Source organism: Saccoglossus kowalevskii, chromosome 20 (assembly GCF_978046115.1).
Source record: "Saccoglossus kowalevskii chromosome 20, keSacKowa6.1, whole genome shotgun sequence".
Taxonomy (NCBI): Eukaryota; Metazoa; Hemichordata; class Enteropneusta; family Harrimaniidae; genus Saccoglossus; species Saccoglossus kowalevskii.
In genome coordinates this window covers 31,960,916-31,980,343 of record NC_140660.1, presented here as the reverse complement: position 1 = coordinate 31,980,343, position 19,428 = coordinate 31,960,916, and the positions used below count along the sequence as shown (strand labels likewise).

At 42.4% G+C, this 19,428-nt stretch overlaps 1 protein-coding gene across 1 annotated transcript; it reads left to right on the top strand.

The window, feature by feature from the left end:
- Window positions 1-13,920: 13,920 nt before the first annotated feature.
- Window positions 13,921-18,462, top strand: LOC146730218 (uncharacterized). Its single transcript, XM_085494490.1, has one exon. The coding sequence runs from the start codon at window positions 13,921-13,923 to the stop codon at window positions 18,460-18,462; it is 4,542 nt and encodes a 1,513-aa protein (XP_085350616.1).
- Window positions 18,463-19,428: the final 966 nt, after the last annotated feature.

Genomic DNA, 19,428 nt, shown 5'->3' with positions numbered 1-19,428 from the left:
TGTTCCCAGGCATGTCTGAGATTGGGAATGCATGAACGGATAGAAACACACGTACACAAATGTCAATCCATAAGTTCACTGTTCCCAGGCATGTCTGAGATAGGGGTTGCATGAACATATAGAAACACACGTACACAAATGTCAATCCATAAGTTCACTGTTCCCAGGCATGTCTGAGATTGGGAATGCATGAACGGATAGAAACACACGTACACAAATGCCAATCCATAAGTTCACTGTTCCCAGGCATGTCTGAGATTGGGAATGCATGAACAGATAGAAACACACGTACACAAATGTCAATCCATAAGTTCACTTTTCACAGGCATGTCTGAGATTGGGGATGTATGAACAGATAGAAACACACGTACACAAATGTCAATCCATAAGTTCACTGTTCCCAGGCATGTCTGAGATTGGGGATGCATGAACAGATAGAAACACACGTACACAAATGTCAATCCATAAGTTCACTGTTCCCAGGCATTTCTGAGATTGGGGTTGCATGAACATATAGAAACACACGTACACAAATGTCAATCCGTGAGTTCACTGTTCCCAGGCATGTCTGAGATTGGGAATGCATGAACGGATAGAAACACACGTACACAATTGTCAATCCGTAAGTTCACTGTTCCCAGGCATGTCTGAGATTGGGAATGCATGAACGGACAGAAACACACGTACACAAATGTCAATCCATAAGTTCTCTGTTCCCAGGCATGTCTGAGATTGGGGTTGCATGAACATATAGAAACACACGTACACAAATGTCAATCCATAAGTTCACTGTTCCCAGGCATGTCTGAGATTGGGGATGCATGAACGGATAGAAACACACGTACACAAATGTCAATCCATAAGTTCACTGTTCCCAGGCATGTCTGAGATTGGAGATGCATGAACGGATAGAAACACACGTACACAAATGTCAATCTATAAGTTCACTGTTGCCAGGCATGTCTGAGATTGGGGATGCATGAACGGATAGAAACACACGTACACAAATGTCAATCCATAAGTTCTCTGTTCCCAGGCATGTCTGAGATTGGGAATGCATGAACGGATAGAAACACACGTACACAAATGTCAATCTACAAGTTCACTGTTCCCAGGCATGTCTGAGATTGGGGATGCATGAACAGATAGAAACACACGTACACAAATGTCAATCCATAAGTTCACTGTTCCCAGGCATGTCTGAGATTGGGGATTCATGAACGGATAGAAACACACGTACACAAATGTCAATCTATAAGTTCACTGTTCCCATGCATGTCTGAGATTGGGGATGAATGAAGAGATAGAAACACACGTACACAAATGTCAATCCATAAGTTCACTGTTCCCAGGCATGTCTGAGATTGGGGATTCATGAACGGATAGAAACACACGTACACAAATGTCAATCTATAAGTTCACTGTTCCCAGGCATGTCTGAGATTGGGGATGAATGAAGAGATAGAAACACACGAACACAAATGTCAATCCGTATGTTCACTGTTTCCAGGCATGTCTGAGTTTGGGGATGCATGAACGGATAGAAACACACGTACACAAATGTCAATCCATAAGTTCACTGTTCCCAGGCATGTCTGAGATTGGGGATGCATGAACGGATAGAAACACACGTACACAAATGTCAATCCATAAGTTCTCTGTTCCCAGGCATGTCTGAGATTGGGAATGCATGAACGGATAGAAACACACGTACACAAATGTCAATCTATAAGTTCACTGTTCCCAGGCATGTCTGAGATTGGGGATGCATGAACGGATAGAAACACACGTACACAAATGTCAATCCATAAGTTCACTGTTCCCAGGCATGTCTGAGATTGGAAATGCATGAACATATAGAAACACACGTACACAAATGTCAATCCGTAAGTTCACTGTTCCCAGGTATGTCTGAGATTGGGAATGCATGAACGGATAGAAACACACGTACACAAATGTCAATCCATAAGTTCACTGTTCCCAGGCATGTCTGAGATTGGGGATGCATGAACGGATAGAAACACACGTACACAAATGTCAATCCATAAGTTCACTGTTCCCAGGCATGTCTGAGATTGGGGATGCATGAACGGATAGAAACACACGTACACAAATGTCAATCCATAAGTTCACTGTTCCCAGGCATGTCTGAGATTGGGGATGCATGAACGGATAGAAACACACGTACACAAATGTCAAACTATAAGTTCACTGTTCCCAGGCATGTCTGAGATTGGGGATGCTTGAACGGATAGAAACACACGTACACAAATGTCAATCCATAAGTTCTCTGTTCCCAGGCATGTCTGAGATTGGGAATGCATGAACGGATAGAAACACACGTACACAAATGTCAATCCATAAGTTCACTGTTCCCAGGCATGTCTGAGATTGGGGTTGCATGAACATATAGAAACACACGTACACAAATGTCAATCCATAAGTTCACTGTTCCCAGGCATGTCTGAGATTGGGAATGCATGAACGGATAGAAACACACGTACACAAATGTCAATCCATAAGTTCACTGTTCCCAGGCATGTCTGAGATGGGGATGCATGAACAGATAGAAACACACGTACACAAATGTCAATCCATAAGTTCACTGTTCCCAGGCATGTCTGAGATTGGGAATGCATGAACAGATAGTAACACACGTACACAAATGTCAATCCATAAGTTCACTTTTCCCAGGCATGTCTGAGATGGGGATGCATGAACAGATAGAAACGCACGTACACAAATGTCAATCCATAAGTTCACTGTTCCCAGGCATGTCTGAGATTGGGGTTGCATGAACATATAGAAACACACGTACACAAATGTCAATCCATAAGTTCACTGTTCCCAGGCATGTCTGAGATTGGGAATGCATGAACAGATAGAAACACACGTACACAAATGTCAATCCATAAGTTCACTGTTCCCAGGCATGTCTGAGATTGGGGATGCATGAACAGATAGAAACACACGTACACAAATGTCAATCCATAAGTTCACTGTTCCCAGGCATGTCTGAGATTGGGAATGCATGGACGGATAGAAACACACGTACACAAATGTCAATCCATAAGTTCACTGTTCCCAGGCATGTCTGAGATTGGGGATGCATGAACGGATAGAAACACACGTACACAAATGTCAATCCATAAGTTCACTGTTCCCAGGCATGTCTGAGATTGGGGATGCATGAACGGATAGAAACACACGTACACAAATGTCAAACTATAAGTTCACTGTTCCCAGGCATGTCTGAGATTGGGGATGCTTGAACGGATAGAAACACACGTACACAAATGTCAATCCATAAGTTCTCTGTTCCCAGGCATGTCTGAGATTGGGAATGCATGAACGGATAGAAACACACGTACACAAATGTCAATCCATAAGTTCACTGTTCCCAGGCATGTCTGAGATTGGGGTTGCATGAACATATAGAAACACACGTACACAAATGTCAATCCATAAGTTCACTGTTCCCAGGCATGTCTGAGATTGGGAATGCATGAACGGATAGAAACACACGTACACAAATGTCAATCCATAAGTTCACTGTTCTCAGGCATGTCTGAGATGGGGATGCATGAACAGATAGAAACACACGTACACAAATGTCAATCCATAAGTTCACTGTTCCCAGACATGTCTGAGATTGGGAATGCATGAACAGATAGTAACACACGTACACAAATGTCAATCCATAAGTTCACTTTTCCCAGGCATGTCTGAGATGGGGATGCATGAACAGATAGAAACGCACGTACACAAATGTCAATCCATAAGTTCACTGTTCCCAGGCATGTCTGAGATTGGGGTTGCATGAACATATAGAAACACACGTACACAAATGTCAATCCATAAGTTCACTGTTCCCAGGCATGTCTGAGTTTGGGGATGCATGAACAGATAGAAACACACGTACACAAATGTCAATCCATATGTTCACTGTTCCCAGGCATGTCTGAGATTGGGGATGCAAGAACAGATAGAAACACACGTACACAAATGTCAATCCATAAGTTCACTGTTCCCAGGCATGTCTGAGATTGGGAATGCATGAACGGACAGAAACACACGTACACAAATGTCAATCCATAAGTTCTCTGTTCCCAGGCATATCTGAGATTGGGGTTGCATGAACATATAGAAACACACGTACACAAATGTCAATCCGTAAGTTCACTGTTCCCAGGCATGTCTGAGATTGGGGATGCATGAACGGATAGAAACACACGTACACAAATGTCAATCCATAAGTTCACTGTTCCCAGGCATGTCTGAGATTGGGGATGCATGAACGGATAGAAAAACACGTACACAAATGTCAATCTATAAGTTCACTGTTGCCAGGCATGTCTGAGATTGGGGATGCATGAACGGATAGAAACACACGTACACAAATGTCAATCCATAAGTTCTCTGTTCCCAGGCATGTCTGAGATTGGGAATGCATGAACGGATAGAAACACACGTACACAAATGTCAATCTATAAGTACACTGTTCCCAGGCATGTCTGAGATTGGGGATGCATGAACAGATAGAAACACACGTACACAAATGTCAATCCATAAGTTCACTGTTCCCAGGCATGTCTGAGATTGGGGATTCATGAACGGATAGAAACACACGTACACAAATGTCAATCTATAAGTTCACTGTTCCCAGGCATGTCTGAGATTGGGGATGAATGAAGAGATAGAAACACACGTACACAAATGTCAATCCATAAGTTCACTGTTCCCAGGCATGTCTGAGATTGGGGATTCATGAACGGATAGAAACACACGTACACAAATGTCAATCTATAAGTTCACTGTTCCCAGGCATGTCTGAGATTGGGGATGAATGAAGAGATAGAAACACACGAACACAAATGTCAATCCATATGTTCACTGTTTCCAGGCATGTCTGAGATTGGGGATGCATGAACGGATAGAAACACACGTACACAAATGTCAATCCATAAGTTCTCTGTTCCCAGGCATGTCTGAGATTGGGAATGCATGAACGGATAGAAACACACGTACACAAATGTCAATCTATAAGTTCACTGTTCCCAGGCATGTCTGAGATTGGGGATGCATGAACGGATAGAAACACACGTACACAAATGTCAATCCATAAGTTCACTGTTCCCAGGCATGTCTGAGATTGGAAATGCATGAACATATAGAAACACACGTACACAAATGTCAATCCGTAAGTTCACTGTTCCCAGGCATGTCTGAGATTGGGAATGCATGAACGGATAGAAACACACGTACACAAATGTCAATCCATAAGTTCACTGTTCCCAGGCATGTCTGAGATTGGGGATGCATGAACGGATAGAAACACACGTACACAAATGTCAAACTATAAGTTCACTGTTCCCAGGCATGTCTGAGATTGGGGATGCTTGAACGGATAGAAACACAAGTACACAAATGTCAATCCATAAGTTCTCTGTTCCCAGGCATGTCTGAGATTGGGAATGCATGAACGGATAGAAACACACGTACACAAATGTCAATCCATAAGTTCACTGTTCCCAGGCATGGTTGAGATTGGGGATGCAAGAACGGATAGAAACACACGTACACAAATGTCAATCTATAAGTTCACTGTTCCCAGGCATGTCTGAGATTGGGGATGCATGAACGGATAGAAGCACACGTACACAAATGTCAATCCATAAGTTCTCTGTTCCCAGGCATGTCTGAGATTGGGAATGCATGAACGGATAGAAACACACGTACACAAATGTCAATCCATAAGTTCACTGATCCCAGGCATGCCTGAGATTGGGGATGCATGAACGGATAGAAACACACGTACACAAATGTCAATCCATAAGTTCACTGTTCCCAGGCATGTCTGAGATTGGGGATGCATGAACGGATAGAAACACACGTACACAAATGTCAATCTATAAGTTCACTGTTCCCAGGCATGTCTGAGATTGGGGATGCATGAACGGATAGAAACACACGTACACAAATGTCAATCCATAAGTTCTCTGTTCCCAGGCATGTCTGAGATTGGGAATGCATGAACGGATAGAAACACACGTACACAAATGTCAATCTATAAGTTCACTGTTCCCAGGCATGTCTGAGATTGGGGATGCATGAACGGATAGAAACACACGTACACAAATGTCAATCCATAAGTTCACTGTTCCCAGGCATGTCTGAGATTGGAAATGCATGAACATATAGAAACACACGTACACAAATGTCAATCCGTAAGTTCACTGTTCCCAGGCATGTCTGAGATTGGGAATGCATGAACGGACAGAAACACACGTACACAAATGTCAATCCATAAGTTCTCTGTTCCCAGGCATGTCTGAGATTGGGAATGCATAAACGGATAGAAACACACGTACACAAATGTCAATCCATAAGTTCACTGTTCCCAGGCATGTCTGAGATAGGGGTTGCATGAACATATAGAAACACACGTACACAAATGTCAATCCATAAGTTCACTGTTCCCAGGCATGTCTGAGATTGGGAATGCATGAACGGATAGAAACACACGTACACAAATGTCAATCCGTAAGTTCACTGTTCCCAGGCATGTCTGAGATTGGGAATGCATGAACGGATAGAAACACACGTACACAAATGTCAATCCATAAGTTCACTGTTCCCAGGCATGTCTGAGATTGGGAATGCATGAACAGATAGAAACACACGTACACAAATGTCAATCCATAAGTTCACTTTTCACAGGCATGTCTGAGATTGGGGATGTATGAACAGATAGAAACACACGTACACAAATGTCAATCCATAAGTTCACTGTTCCCAGGCATGTCTGAGATTGGGGATGCATGAACAGATAGAAACACACGTACACAAATGTCAATCCATAAGTTCACTGTTCCCAGGCATGTCTGAGATTGGGGTTGCATGAACATATAGAAACACACGTACACAAATGTCAATCCGTGAGTTCACTGTTCCCAGGCATGTCTGAGATTGGGAATGCATGAACGGATAGAAACACACGTACACAAATGTCAATCCGTAAGTTCACTGTTCCCAGGCATGTCTGAGATTGGGAATGCATGAACGGACAGAAACACACGTACACAAATGTCAATCCATAAGTTCTCTGTTCCCAGGCATGTCTGAGATTGGGGTTGCATGAACATATAGAAACACACGTACACAAATGTCAATCCATAAGTTCACTGTTCCCAGGCATGTCTGAGATTGGGGATGCATGAACGGATAGAAACACACGTACACAAATGTCAATCCATAAGTTCACTGTTCCCAGGCATGTCTGAGATTGGGGATGCATGAACGGATAGAAACACACGTACACAAATGTCAATCTATAAGTTCACTGTTGCCAGGCATGTCTGAGATTGGGGATGTATGAACGGATAGAAACACACGTACACAAATGTCAAGACATAAGTTCTCTGTTCCCAGGCATGTCTGAGATTGGGAATGCATGAACGGATAGAAACACACGTACACAAATGTCAATCTACAAGTTCACTGTTCCCAGGCATGTCTTAGATTGGGGATGCATGAACAGATAGAAACACACGTACACAAATGTCAATCCATAAGTTCACTGTTCCCAGGCATGTCTGAGATTGGGGATTCATGAACGGATAGAAACACACGTACACAAATGTCAATCTATAAGTTCACTGTTCCCAGGCATGTCTGAGATTGGGGATGAATGAAGAGATAGAAACACACGTACACAAATGTCAATCCATAAGTTCACTGTTCCCAGGCATGTCTGAGATTGGGGATTCATGAACGGATAGAAACACACGTACACAAATGTCAATCTATAAGTTCACTGTTCCCAGGCATGTCTGAGATTGGGGATGAATGAAGAGATAGAAACACACGAACACAAATGTCAATCCGTATGTTCACTGTTTCCAGGCATGTCTGAGTTTGGGGATGCATGAACGGATAGAAACACACGTACACAAATGTCAATCCATAAGTTCACTGTTCCCAGGCATGTCTGAGATTGGGGATGCATGAACGGATAGAAACACACGTACACAAATGTCAATCCATAAGTTCTCTGTTCCCAGGCATGTCTGAGATTGGGAATGCATGAACGGATAGAAACACACGTACACAAATGTCAATCTATAAGTTCACTGTTCCCAGGCATGTCTGAGATTGGGGATGCATGAACGGATAGAAACACACGTACACAAATGTCAATCCATAAGTTCACTGTTCCCAGGCATGTCTGAGATTGGAAATGCATGAACATATAGAAACACACGTACACAAATGTCAATCCGTAAGTTCACTGTTCCCAGGCATGTCTGAGATTGGGAATGCATGAACGGATAGAAACACACGTACACAAATGTCAATCCATAAGTTCACTGTTCCCAGGCATGTCTGAGATTGGGGATGCATGAACGGATAGAAACACACGTACACAAATGTCAAACTATAAGTTCACTGTTCCCAGGCATGTCTGAGATTGGGGATGCATGAACGGATAGAAACACACGTACACAAATGTCAAACTATAAGTTCACTGTTCCCAGGCATGTCTGAGATTGGGGATGCTTGAACGGATAGAAACACACGTACACAAATGTCAATCCATAAGTTCTTTGTTCCCAGGCATGTCTGAGATTGGGAATGCATGAACGGATAGAAACACACGTACACAAATGTCAATCCATAAGTTCACTGTTCCCAGCCATGTCTGAGATTGGGGTTGCATGAACATATAGAAACACACGTACACAAATGTCAATCCATAAGTTCACTGTTCCCAGGCATGTCTGAGATTGGGAATGCATGAACGGATAGAAACACACGTACACAAATGTCAATCCATAAGTTCACTGTTCCCAGGCATGTCTGAGATGGGGATGCATGAACAGATAGAAACACACGTACACAAATGTCAATCCATAAGTTCACTGTTCCAAGGCATGTCTGAGATTGGGAATGCATGAACAGATAGTAACACACGTACACAAATGTCAATCCATAAGTTCACTTTTCCCAGGCATGTCTGAGATGGGGATGCATGAACAGATAGAAACGCACGTACACAAATGTCAATCCATAAGTTCACTGTTCCCAGGCATGTCTGAGATTGGGGTTGCATGAACATATAGAAACACACGTACACAAATGTCAATCCATAAGTTCACTGTTCCCAGGCATGTCTGAGATTGGGAATGCATGAACAGATAGAAACACACATACACAAATGTCAATCCATAAGTTCACTGTTCCCAGGCATGTCTGAGATTGGGGATGCATGAACAGATAGAAACACACGTACACAAATGTCAATCCGTAAGTTCACTGTTCCCAGGCATGTCTGAGATTGGGAATACATGAACGGATAGAAACACACGTACACAAATGTCAATCCATAAGTTCACTGTTCCCAGGCATGTCTGAGATTGGGGATGCATGAACGGATAGAAACACACGTACACAAATGTCAATCCATAAGTTCACTGTTCCCAGGCATGTCTGAGATTGGGGATGCATGAACGGATAGAAACACACGTACACAAATGTCAAACTATAAGTTCACTGTTCCCAGGCATGTCTGAGATTGGGGATGCTTGAACGGATAGAAACACACGTACACAAATGTCAATCCATAAGTTCTCTGTTCCCAGGCATGTCTGAGATTGGGAATGCATGAACGGATAGAAACACACGTACACAAATGTCAATCCATAAGTTCACTGTTCCCAGGCATGTCTGAGATTGGGGTTGCATGAACATATAGAAACACACGTACACAAATGTCAATCCATAAGTTCACTGTTCCCAGGCATGTCTGAGATTGGGGATGCATGAACAGATAGAAACACACGTACACAAATGTCAATCCGTAAGTTCACTGTTCCCAGGCATGTCTGAGATTGGGAATACATGAACGGATAGAAACACACGTACACAAATGTCAATCCATAAGTTCACTGTTCCCAGGCATGTCTGAGATTGGGGATGCATGAACGGATAGAAACACACGTACACAAATGTCAATCCATAAGTTCACTGTTCCCAGGCATGTCTGAGATTGGGGATGCATGAACGGATAGAAACACACGTACACAAATGTCAAACTATAAGTTCACTGTTCCCAGGCATGTCTGAGATTGGGGATGCTTGAACGGATAGAAACACACGTACACAAATGTCAATCCATAAGTTCTCTGTTCCCAGGCATGTCTGAGATTGGGAATGCATGAACGGATAGAAACACACGTACACAAATGTCAATCCATAAGTTCACTGTTCCCAGGCATGTCTGAGATTGGGGTTGCATGAACATATAGAAACACACGTACACAAATGTCAATCCATAAGTTCACTGTTCCCAGGCATGTCTGAGATTGGGGATGCATGAACAGATAGAAACACACGTACACAAATGTCAATCCGTAAGTTCACTGTTCCCAGGCATGTCTGAGATTGGGAATGCATGAACGGATAGAAACACACGTACACAAATGTCAATCCATAAGTTCACTGTTCCCAGGCATGTCTGAGATTGGGGATGCATGAACGGATAGAAACACACGTACACAAATGTCAATCCATAAGTTCACTGTTCCCAGGCATGTCTGAGATTGGGGATGCATGAACGGATAGAAACACACGTACACAAATGTCAATCTATAAGTTCACTGTTCCCAGGCATGTCTGAGATTGGGGATGAATGAAGAGATAGAAACACACGTACACAAATGTCAATCCATAAGTTCACTGTTCCCAGGCATGTCTGAGATTGGGGATGCATGAATGGTTAGAAACACACGTACACAAATGTCAATCTATAAGTTCACTGTTGCCAGGCATGTCTGAGATTGGGGATGCATGAACGGATAGAAACACACGTACACAAATGTCAATCTATAAGTTCACTGTTCCCAGGCATGTCTGAGATTGGGGATGAATGAAGAGATAGAAACACACGTACACAAATGTCAATCCATAAGTTCACTGTTCCCAGGCATGTCTGAGATTGGGGATTCATGAACGGATAGAAACACACGTACACAAATGTCAATCTATAAGTTCACTGTTCCCAGGCATGTCTGAGATTGGGGATGAATGAAGAGATAGAAACACACGAACACAAATGTCAATCCATATGTTCACTGTTTCCAGGCATGTCTGAGATTGGGGATGCATGAACGGATAGAAACACACGTACACAAATGTCAATCCATAAGTTCACTGTTCCCAGGCATGTCTGAGATTGGGAATGCATGAACGGATAGAAACACACGTACACAAATGTCAATCTATAAGTTCACTGTTCTCAGGCATGTCTGAGATTGGGGATGAATGAAGAGATAGAAACACACGTACACAAATGTCAATCCATAAGTTCACTGTTCCCAGGCATGTCTGAGATTGGGGATGCATAAATGGATAGAAACAGACGTACACAAATGTCAATCCATAAGTTCACTGTTCCCAGGCATGTCTGAGATTGGGGATGCATGAACGAATAGAAACACATGTACACAAATGTCAATCCATAAATTCACTGTTCCCAGGCATGTCTGAGATTGGGGATGCATAAATGGATAGAAACACACGTACACAAATGTCAATCCATACGTTCACTGTTCCCAAGCATGTATGAGATTGGGGATGCATAAATGGATAGAAACACACGTACACAAATGTCAATCCATAAGTTCACTGTTCCCAAGCATGTCTGAGATTGGGGATGCATGAACGGATAGAAACACATGTACACAAATGTCAATCCATAAGTTCTCTGTTCCCAGGCATGTCTGAGATTGGGGATGCATGAACGGATAGAAACACACATACACAAATGTCAATCCATAAGTTCACTGTTCCCAGGCATGTCTGAGATTGGGGATGCATTAACGGATAGAAACACACGTACACAAATGTCAATCCATAAGTTCACTGTTCCCAGGCATGTCTGAGATTGGGGATGCATGAACGGATAGAAACACACGTACACAAATGTCAATCTATAAGTTCACTGTTCCCAGGCATGTCTGAGATTGGGGATGCATGAACGGATAGAAACACACGTACACAAATGTCAATCCATAAGTTCACTGTTCCCAGGCATGTCTGAGATTGGAAATGCATGAACATATAGAAACACACGTACACAAATGTCAATCCATAAGTTCACTGTTTCCATGCATTGCTGAGATTGGGGATGCATTAACGGATAGAAACACACGTACATAAATGTCAATCCATAAGTTCACTGTTGCCAGGCATGTCTGAGATTGGGGATGCATGAACGGATAGAAACACACGTACACAAATGTAAATCAATAAGTTCACTGTTCCCAGGCATGTCTGAGATTGGGGATGCATGAACGGATAGAAACACATGTACACAAATGTCAATCCATAAGTTCACTGTTCCCTGGCATGTCTGAGATTGGGGATGCATGAACGGATAGAAACACACGTACACAAATGTCAATCTGTCACGAATGTCAAACATTGAATCATGTTTGTGTTGTATGTCGTGATGGTGGCGTTTTGTGTTTGTCTTACGGCGGTAGATAGGCAGTGTTGTTTTGGGCGATGGATAATTGTTGGGTATAGAGTGGCAAGATGTTTCTTTTGGTCAGCACTAGGGAAGCGGACTTTGATAGAACCCGATCTGAACGTTCATGTGATCAAATGTGGATGTCCGATCTTGTAGGTACCACAGTAAGCCATTGAATAATATTGCATCATGGGAGTTTGTGATCTATTCTGGAGGACGTCGGTTCGCCGTTGTTGGCAGTATACCATTTTTTACGTGTCTACTAATCACGCGTTTGCAAGTAACGTTAGAACAATACACTGTGTATTGTCATACAAATTAATGTATTGTGATCTACGGAATGTGCATCATAAAGATAATTCTATTGGCCAATTCCGGCCTACTGCAGTTAACGAGTGGGGAAACTCGCCAGTGAATGACATTCCCGATTTTGGTTCTGAACTGGATGTGCCTTCTAATTTATGTTACTGGCTACGGAGGTGTACTGCGGTGCAAGGGAATCCACCCGGACCACTCTCCTTCTACAAGTTACGAATATTGGACAGATAAACTCTGTAATTGATTGGTATCGTGCTCGACTGAGTGTGCAGCGTGTATTCTACGACTACAGTGCTTCTGACTGCGTTTTGTAATTACCGTCGTCGCCACCGTTAGCAGAGACTCGCTGGAAAATACACCGTTATCACGCAAAGACCCGTTTTCATCTAGTTTGAAGAAACTGTATGTAGGTAGGGCTGTGTCCGATCGCCAGTATATTATTTGCGTCCGTTGTTTGTTATGTATGTTTGTCTCTTAGTTTTATGCATGCATGCAAGATTCTATGTTAGACAATTATTTACATTATCGATTTAGGCATTTCCTCGTAATAGTATAACGTAATCCACTACCCTTTTCCCGTGTGGAAATATTACAATATTATTACTGAATTATATTTCTAGTGTTATATTTTTTGTGTAACAAAACAACGTGTACCCCACTACCCCTTGTAACGGGTCAGGCATTTCCTGCCCATCTTTTAGGTGTGTGGAATAAAGTACGTTGTTTAAACCTTACTCGTGTAGCGTGTACTTGTTGTTTATGTCGCATATAAATTATATAACTGTCCTAAGTTTCGAATTATTAAAGGACCCAGTTCACAGGGGTGTTATGGGTGTCATTTGTTTGGGACAATTTGAAACCTTAGCTCAACCCAACTAGCACCCTGTGACATTTGGTGGCAGCGGTGGGATTCATAAGTTTATAAATCAATTGGTTAAATTTATGAATTCATTGAGTACATTTATAAAGCCATTAATTATATCGAAACAAATCTATCAGTTGTTGTTGGATTGAGTGCGACATATCAACAATTCCTTGCTACAATTAATCGACTAGATTAAATTTATAACATGGATATTGATGTGGGAAAGTTAAAGCAAACTGGGGAAGAATTGGGTTATGAGGGGCCTGCCCTAACAAAATTTATTCAGGAAGAGAGAAGTAGATTAATCATTGAATTTAAAGAGAATCAACAACATGCTAGGGAGGCAAGAAAGGCAGAGAGGGAAGAGGCAAAGGCACAAAGAGAGGAGGCAAAGGCACAAAGAGAGGAGGCAAAGGCACAAAGAGAGGCAGAGGAACGGTCTGAAAAAAGAAAGTTTGAAGAAAAAGAGAGGGAAAGGCAATTTGAATTAGAAAGAATAAAAACAGAAATAACCGTGAGAGCAGAGGGAACTGGTGGCCAATCCCAGGATTCATATATGATGGGTGCTAAACTTCCTAAACTGTCAGAATTTAAGGAGGGCGAGGATATGGATGCGTTTTTGGTTCGATTCGAGGTATTTGCTAAAAGTCAACACTGGTCAGAAGATGTATGGGGCGTAGGTTTAGGTGCACTTTTGACTGGTAAAGCGCTTGCAGTGTATGTTAGTCTTCCTGTAGAAGATTTAGCAGACTATAAAGCAGTCAAGGATGCCTTGTTAAAACTATACGATTTGAATGAGGAGGGATTTAGATACAAATTTAGGCAAGCAACACCTGGGAACATGGAAACGGCGGCTCAGTTTATGGTAAGGTTAGGAAATTATTTGGCAAGATGGGTGGAATTATCGGGCCTTGACAAAACGTATGAAAACATTTTGGATTTGGTGACAAGAGAACAGTTCATAAACACATGTAGTCCCGATTTGGCTTTATTCCTTCATGAGCGGAAGCCAAAGAATTGTCATGAAATGGCTGAATTAGCCGATCGTTATAGGGAAGCTCGTCTGTTTAGAAACCACAGAACCCCTCGTAACGTTAATGTCAACACTGATGCTTCTTTTGATCCTGGCCAGAAACAAACTGGTAAAGGTAAGCAGAATCATAGTAAAAATGGTTCACGGCGAAAAGAGACCCGGACATGTTTTAAATGCCATAAGGTAGGTCATATTGCACCAGATTGTCGTAGTCGTGCAATGAAGTCAGCAGCTGTTGAGGTTGAAGGTGAGAGCAAGCAGATCTCAGCAACCTGCGTGGTCACTCATGCAGATGGTAATAAGTGTTGTAGGCCCAAAGCAGGTAAGTTAACTCTGAAATGTGGCCATGATTTACCATTGTTTAGTTTGTCTAGTGTTAATGCCAAGTCACAAACTACAAGTTCGAAAATGCCTGTGGTAGAGGGTACCATTGGTAAGTATAAAATTAAGGTGTTAAGAGATTCTGGGTGTAGTGGTGTGGTCGTTAGAACCAGCTTAGTAGAATCTAATCAGTTTACAGGAGAGGTTCGAACCTGTTTGTTAATGGACGGTTCGTATCGCAGTGCTCCTGTGGCAAAGTTGTATGTCAACACGCCTTATTTTAAAGGATGGGTTGAAGCTCTGTGCATGAAGCAGCCAATCTATGATTTGGTTATTGGAAATATAGAAGGCGCAAGAGAGCCGGGTGACCCAGATCATGATTGGCCACATGTAGAAATAGGTCTGAAAGTTGACCGAGAGAGTAATGATACAAGAGATCATGAAATGGTCCAAGCTGTACAAACTAGAGCACAGATAAAGGCTCAGAGTAAGCCTGTCCGTCCTCTTATAGTAAAAGAGTTTAAGGAAACTGATGGGGTTGAGTCACACCCTGTTACTGTTGAGGTGCTCAGGGAAGCGCAGCGAACAGATTCAAGTTTAGTTCAAGTTCGTAAGTGGGTGGAGTCGGGCGAAGAGAAAATTTCAGGGAGAGGCAACAAGTCCAAATTTGTGGTGAGCAAAGGTCTCATCTACAGGTTGTATCAATCACCTAAGTTAGGTCAGGGAAGTCGTGTTAAACAACTTGTAGTGCCTACAAAATTTCGCAACGAAGTAATGAGATTGGGGCATGATTGTTTATTATCTGGTCATCTTGGGACCCAGAAAACAGTTGACAAGATCTTAACACAATTCTATTGGCCTGCAATGCATGGCGACATCCAAAGATATTGTCAGTCTTGTGATGTATGTCAGCGTACGTTTCCTAAAGGGAAGGTTGGTAAAGTACCCTTGGGGATAACGCCTCTTATAGACGTACCTTTCAAACGGGTTGCGATTGATTTGGTCGGGCCTATTGATCCCGTAACAGATAAGGGTAATAGATATATTTTGACGTTTATGGATTACGCCACAAGATATCCCGAGGCGATGCCTTTGAAACGAATCACAACAGAGGTTGTCTCTGAAGCTTTAGTTGGAATTTACAGTCGGTTGGGTGTACCTGAACAGATATTGACTGATCTTGGAACCCAATTTGTGGGTGACCTGATGAAGGAGGTAAGTCGTCTTTTGTCAATTAGGCGGATTACTACCACTCCTTACCATCCAGCGTGCAATGGACTTGTGGAAAGGTTCAATGGAACTTTGAAAACAATGCTCCGTAAAATGTGTGATGAAAGACCAAAGGACTGGGATCGGTATGTAGATCCATTATTATTTGCCTATAGGGAAGCACGAAATGAGAGCCTTGGCTTTTCACCATTCGAACTCTTGTATGGAAGAACGGTCAGAGGTCCCATGTCAATTCTGAGAGAATTGTGGACAGGTGAGTCTACTTCTGGAGAGGTGAAGTCAACCTACCAGTATGTGTTGGATCTGCGTGACAGATTAGAAGAAACGTGTAAACTCGCTAGAATGGAGTTATCTAAAGCCCAGTCACGATACAAATTTCATTATGACAAAAAGGCCAAACAGCGTCAATTTGAGGTAGGTGATCATGTTCTACTACTGCTCCCTACAGCACACGACAAGTTAAGAATGCAGTGGCAAGGGCCTTACATTGTGAAGGAGAGAGTGGGTCAGATGGACTATCGGATTGAAAGGAAAGGTAAGATTAAGCTTTATCATGCTAACCTGTTAAAAAAATACGAGTTGAGATCGGAAGAGCCTGTGAATAAACATATGGGCGTATTGGAGTGTGTTGGTGTTGGATTAATCGATGGTCACGAGTTGGACGATTCGTGGGCAGACGATCCAAGTCGAGAGACTGCCGACTTAGTAGAAACCATCACTATTGCAGGTAAGGAAAGCATTAAAGATGTGCACATCTGGGAAGGGTTAGACGACGAACAAGCGAAGGTAGTTAGCATGCTACTTGTGAAATTTGCTGACACTTTGTCGGATATTCCTGGTAAATGTAGAGTAGGGCAACATAATATTCATTTGACCTCCGATGTGCCAACCAGATCACGTCCATATCCCCTGCCATATGCCTTGGAGAAGACAGTAAGGGATGAAATCCAAACTATGTTGAAAATGGGGGTCATTGAACAATCAAACTCCCCATATTGCTCCCCAATCGTACTCATTAAGAAAAAGGATGACGCAATTAGGTTCTGTATCGATTTTCGGAAGTTGAACAAGATTACCATTTTCGATGCAGAACCAATGCCAAATCCCGAGGAAATGTTTGCCCAATTGGCTAAAGGCAAGTATTTTACCAAATTAGACTTAGCAAAGGGGTTCTGGCAAATACCACTGGCACCAAAGGCCAAGGAAAAGACCGCATTCCAGACTCCTTTGGGCCTTTTCCAATTTATTTACATGCCCTTTGGACTTGTAAATAGTCCGTCCTCGTTTAGTCGCATTATGCGTGTGGTTCTCAAGGGCTTAGATGGAAAGGTGGTGAACATGGTTGATGATATCTTGATTTATACAGAAACTTGGGTAGAGCACATGACTATTTTTGCAGAGGTTCTAACTCGTTTAAAAAACGCAGGGTTGACGGCAAAGCCAAGTAAATGTTTCATAGGATATAATAGCTTAGAGTTTGTAGGTCATCAGGTGGGTCATGGGCTGTTACGAATGATACCTGAAAAGGTTGAAGCACTCTTGCAGGCAAAACGCCCATGTACAATAAAACAAGTCCGATCATTTCTGGGTATGGCTGGGTATTACCAAAAATTCGTACCTAATTTTTCCACTATAGCAGCCCCCCTGAGTGATCTAACAAGAAAGGGACAGCCTAAAAAGGTGAATTGGGGTGAGCCACAGCAAAAATCTTTTGATGATTTGAAGGAAATGTTGAGTAGACAACCTGTGCTGAGTTTACCAAATTTTGCGGAACCATTCATAATACGCACAGACGCGTCTAACTGCGGACTAGGAGCAGTTTTATTGCAAAATAAAGGTGACCATGCATTTCCTATTGCCTATGCAAGTAGAAAATTATTGGATAGGGAAACCTCTTATTCAGTCATTGAAAAGGAATGCCTTGCACTTGTGTGGGGAATACATAAATTTCAGAGATACTTGCATGGACGGGAATTTGTGATTGAAACAGATCACCAACCGTTAATATATTTGAACCGTGCCAAAGTTTTGAATGGCAGATTAATGCGCTGGGCTCCTTCCCTACAACCTTATAATTATAGAATAGTAGCTATAAAAGGGTCTCATAATATTGGTGCTGATTATTTAAGTCGCAGCACTGGTGCAGAGACCGATAACGAATGATATAATGATTGACAATCCTGACTTCTTAGATGAAGACTAAGTTTCATCTTAAAGGGGGAGTTGTGTCACGAATGTCAAACATTGAATCATGTTTGTGTTGTATGTCGTGATGGTGGCGTTTTGTGTTTGTCTTACGGCGGTAGATAGGCAGTGTTGTTTTGGGCGATGGATAATTGTTGGGTATAGAGTGGCAAGATGTTTCTTTTGGTCAGCACTAGGGAAGCGGACTTTGATAGAACCCGATCTGAACGTTCATGTGATCAAATGTGGATGTCCGATCTTGTAGGTACCACAGTAAGCCATTGAATAATATTGCATCATGGGAGTTTGTGATCTATTCTGGAGGACGTCGGTTCGCCGTTGTTGGCAGTATACCATTTTTTACGTGTCTACTAATCACGCGTTTGCAAGTAACGTTAGAACAATACACTGTGTATTGTCATACAAATTAATGTATTGTGATCTACGGAATGTGCATCATAAAGATAATTCTATTGGCCAATTCCGGCCTACTGCAGTTAACGAGTGGGGAAACTCGCCAGTGAATGACATTCCCGATTTTGGTTCTGAACTGGATGTGCCTTCTAATTTATGTTACTGGCTACGGAGGTGTACTGCGGTGCAAGGGAATCCACCCGGACCACTCTCCTTCTACAAGTTACGAATATTGGACAGATAAACTCTGTAATTGATTGGTATCGTGCTCGACTGAGTGTGCAGCGTGTATTCTACGACTACAGTGCTTCTGACTGCGTTTTGTAATTACCGTCGTCGCCACCGTTAGCAGAGACTCGCTGGAAAATACACCGTTATCACGCAAAGACCCGTTTTCATCTAGTTTGAAGAAACTGTATGTAGGTAGGGCTGTGTCCGATCGCCAGTATATTATTTGCGTCCGTTGTTTGTTATGTATGTTTGTCTCTTAGTTTTATGCATGCATGCAAGATTCTATGTTAGACAATTATT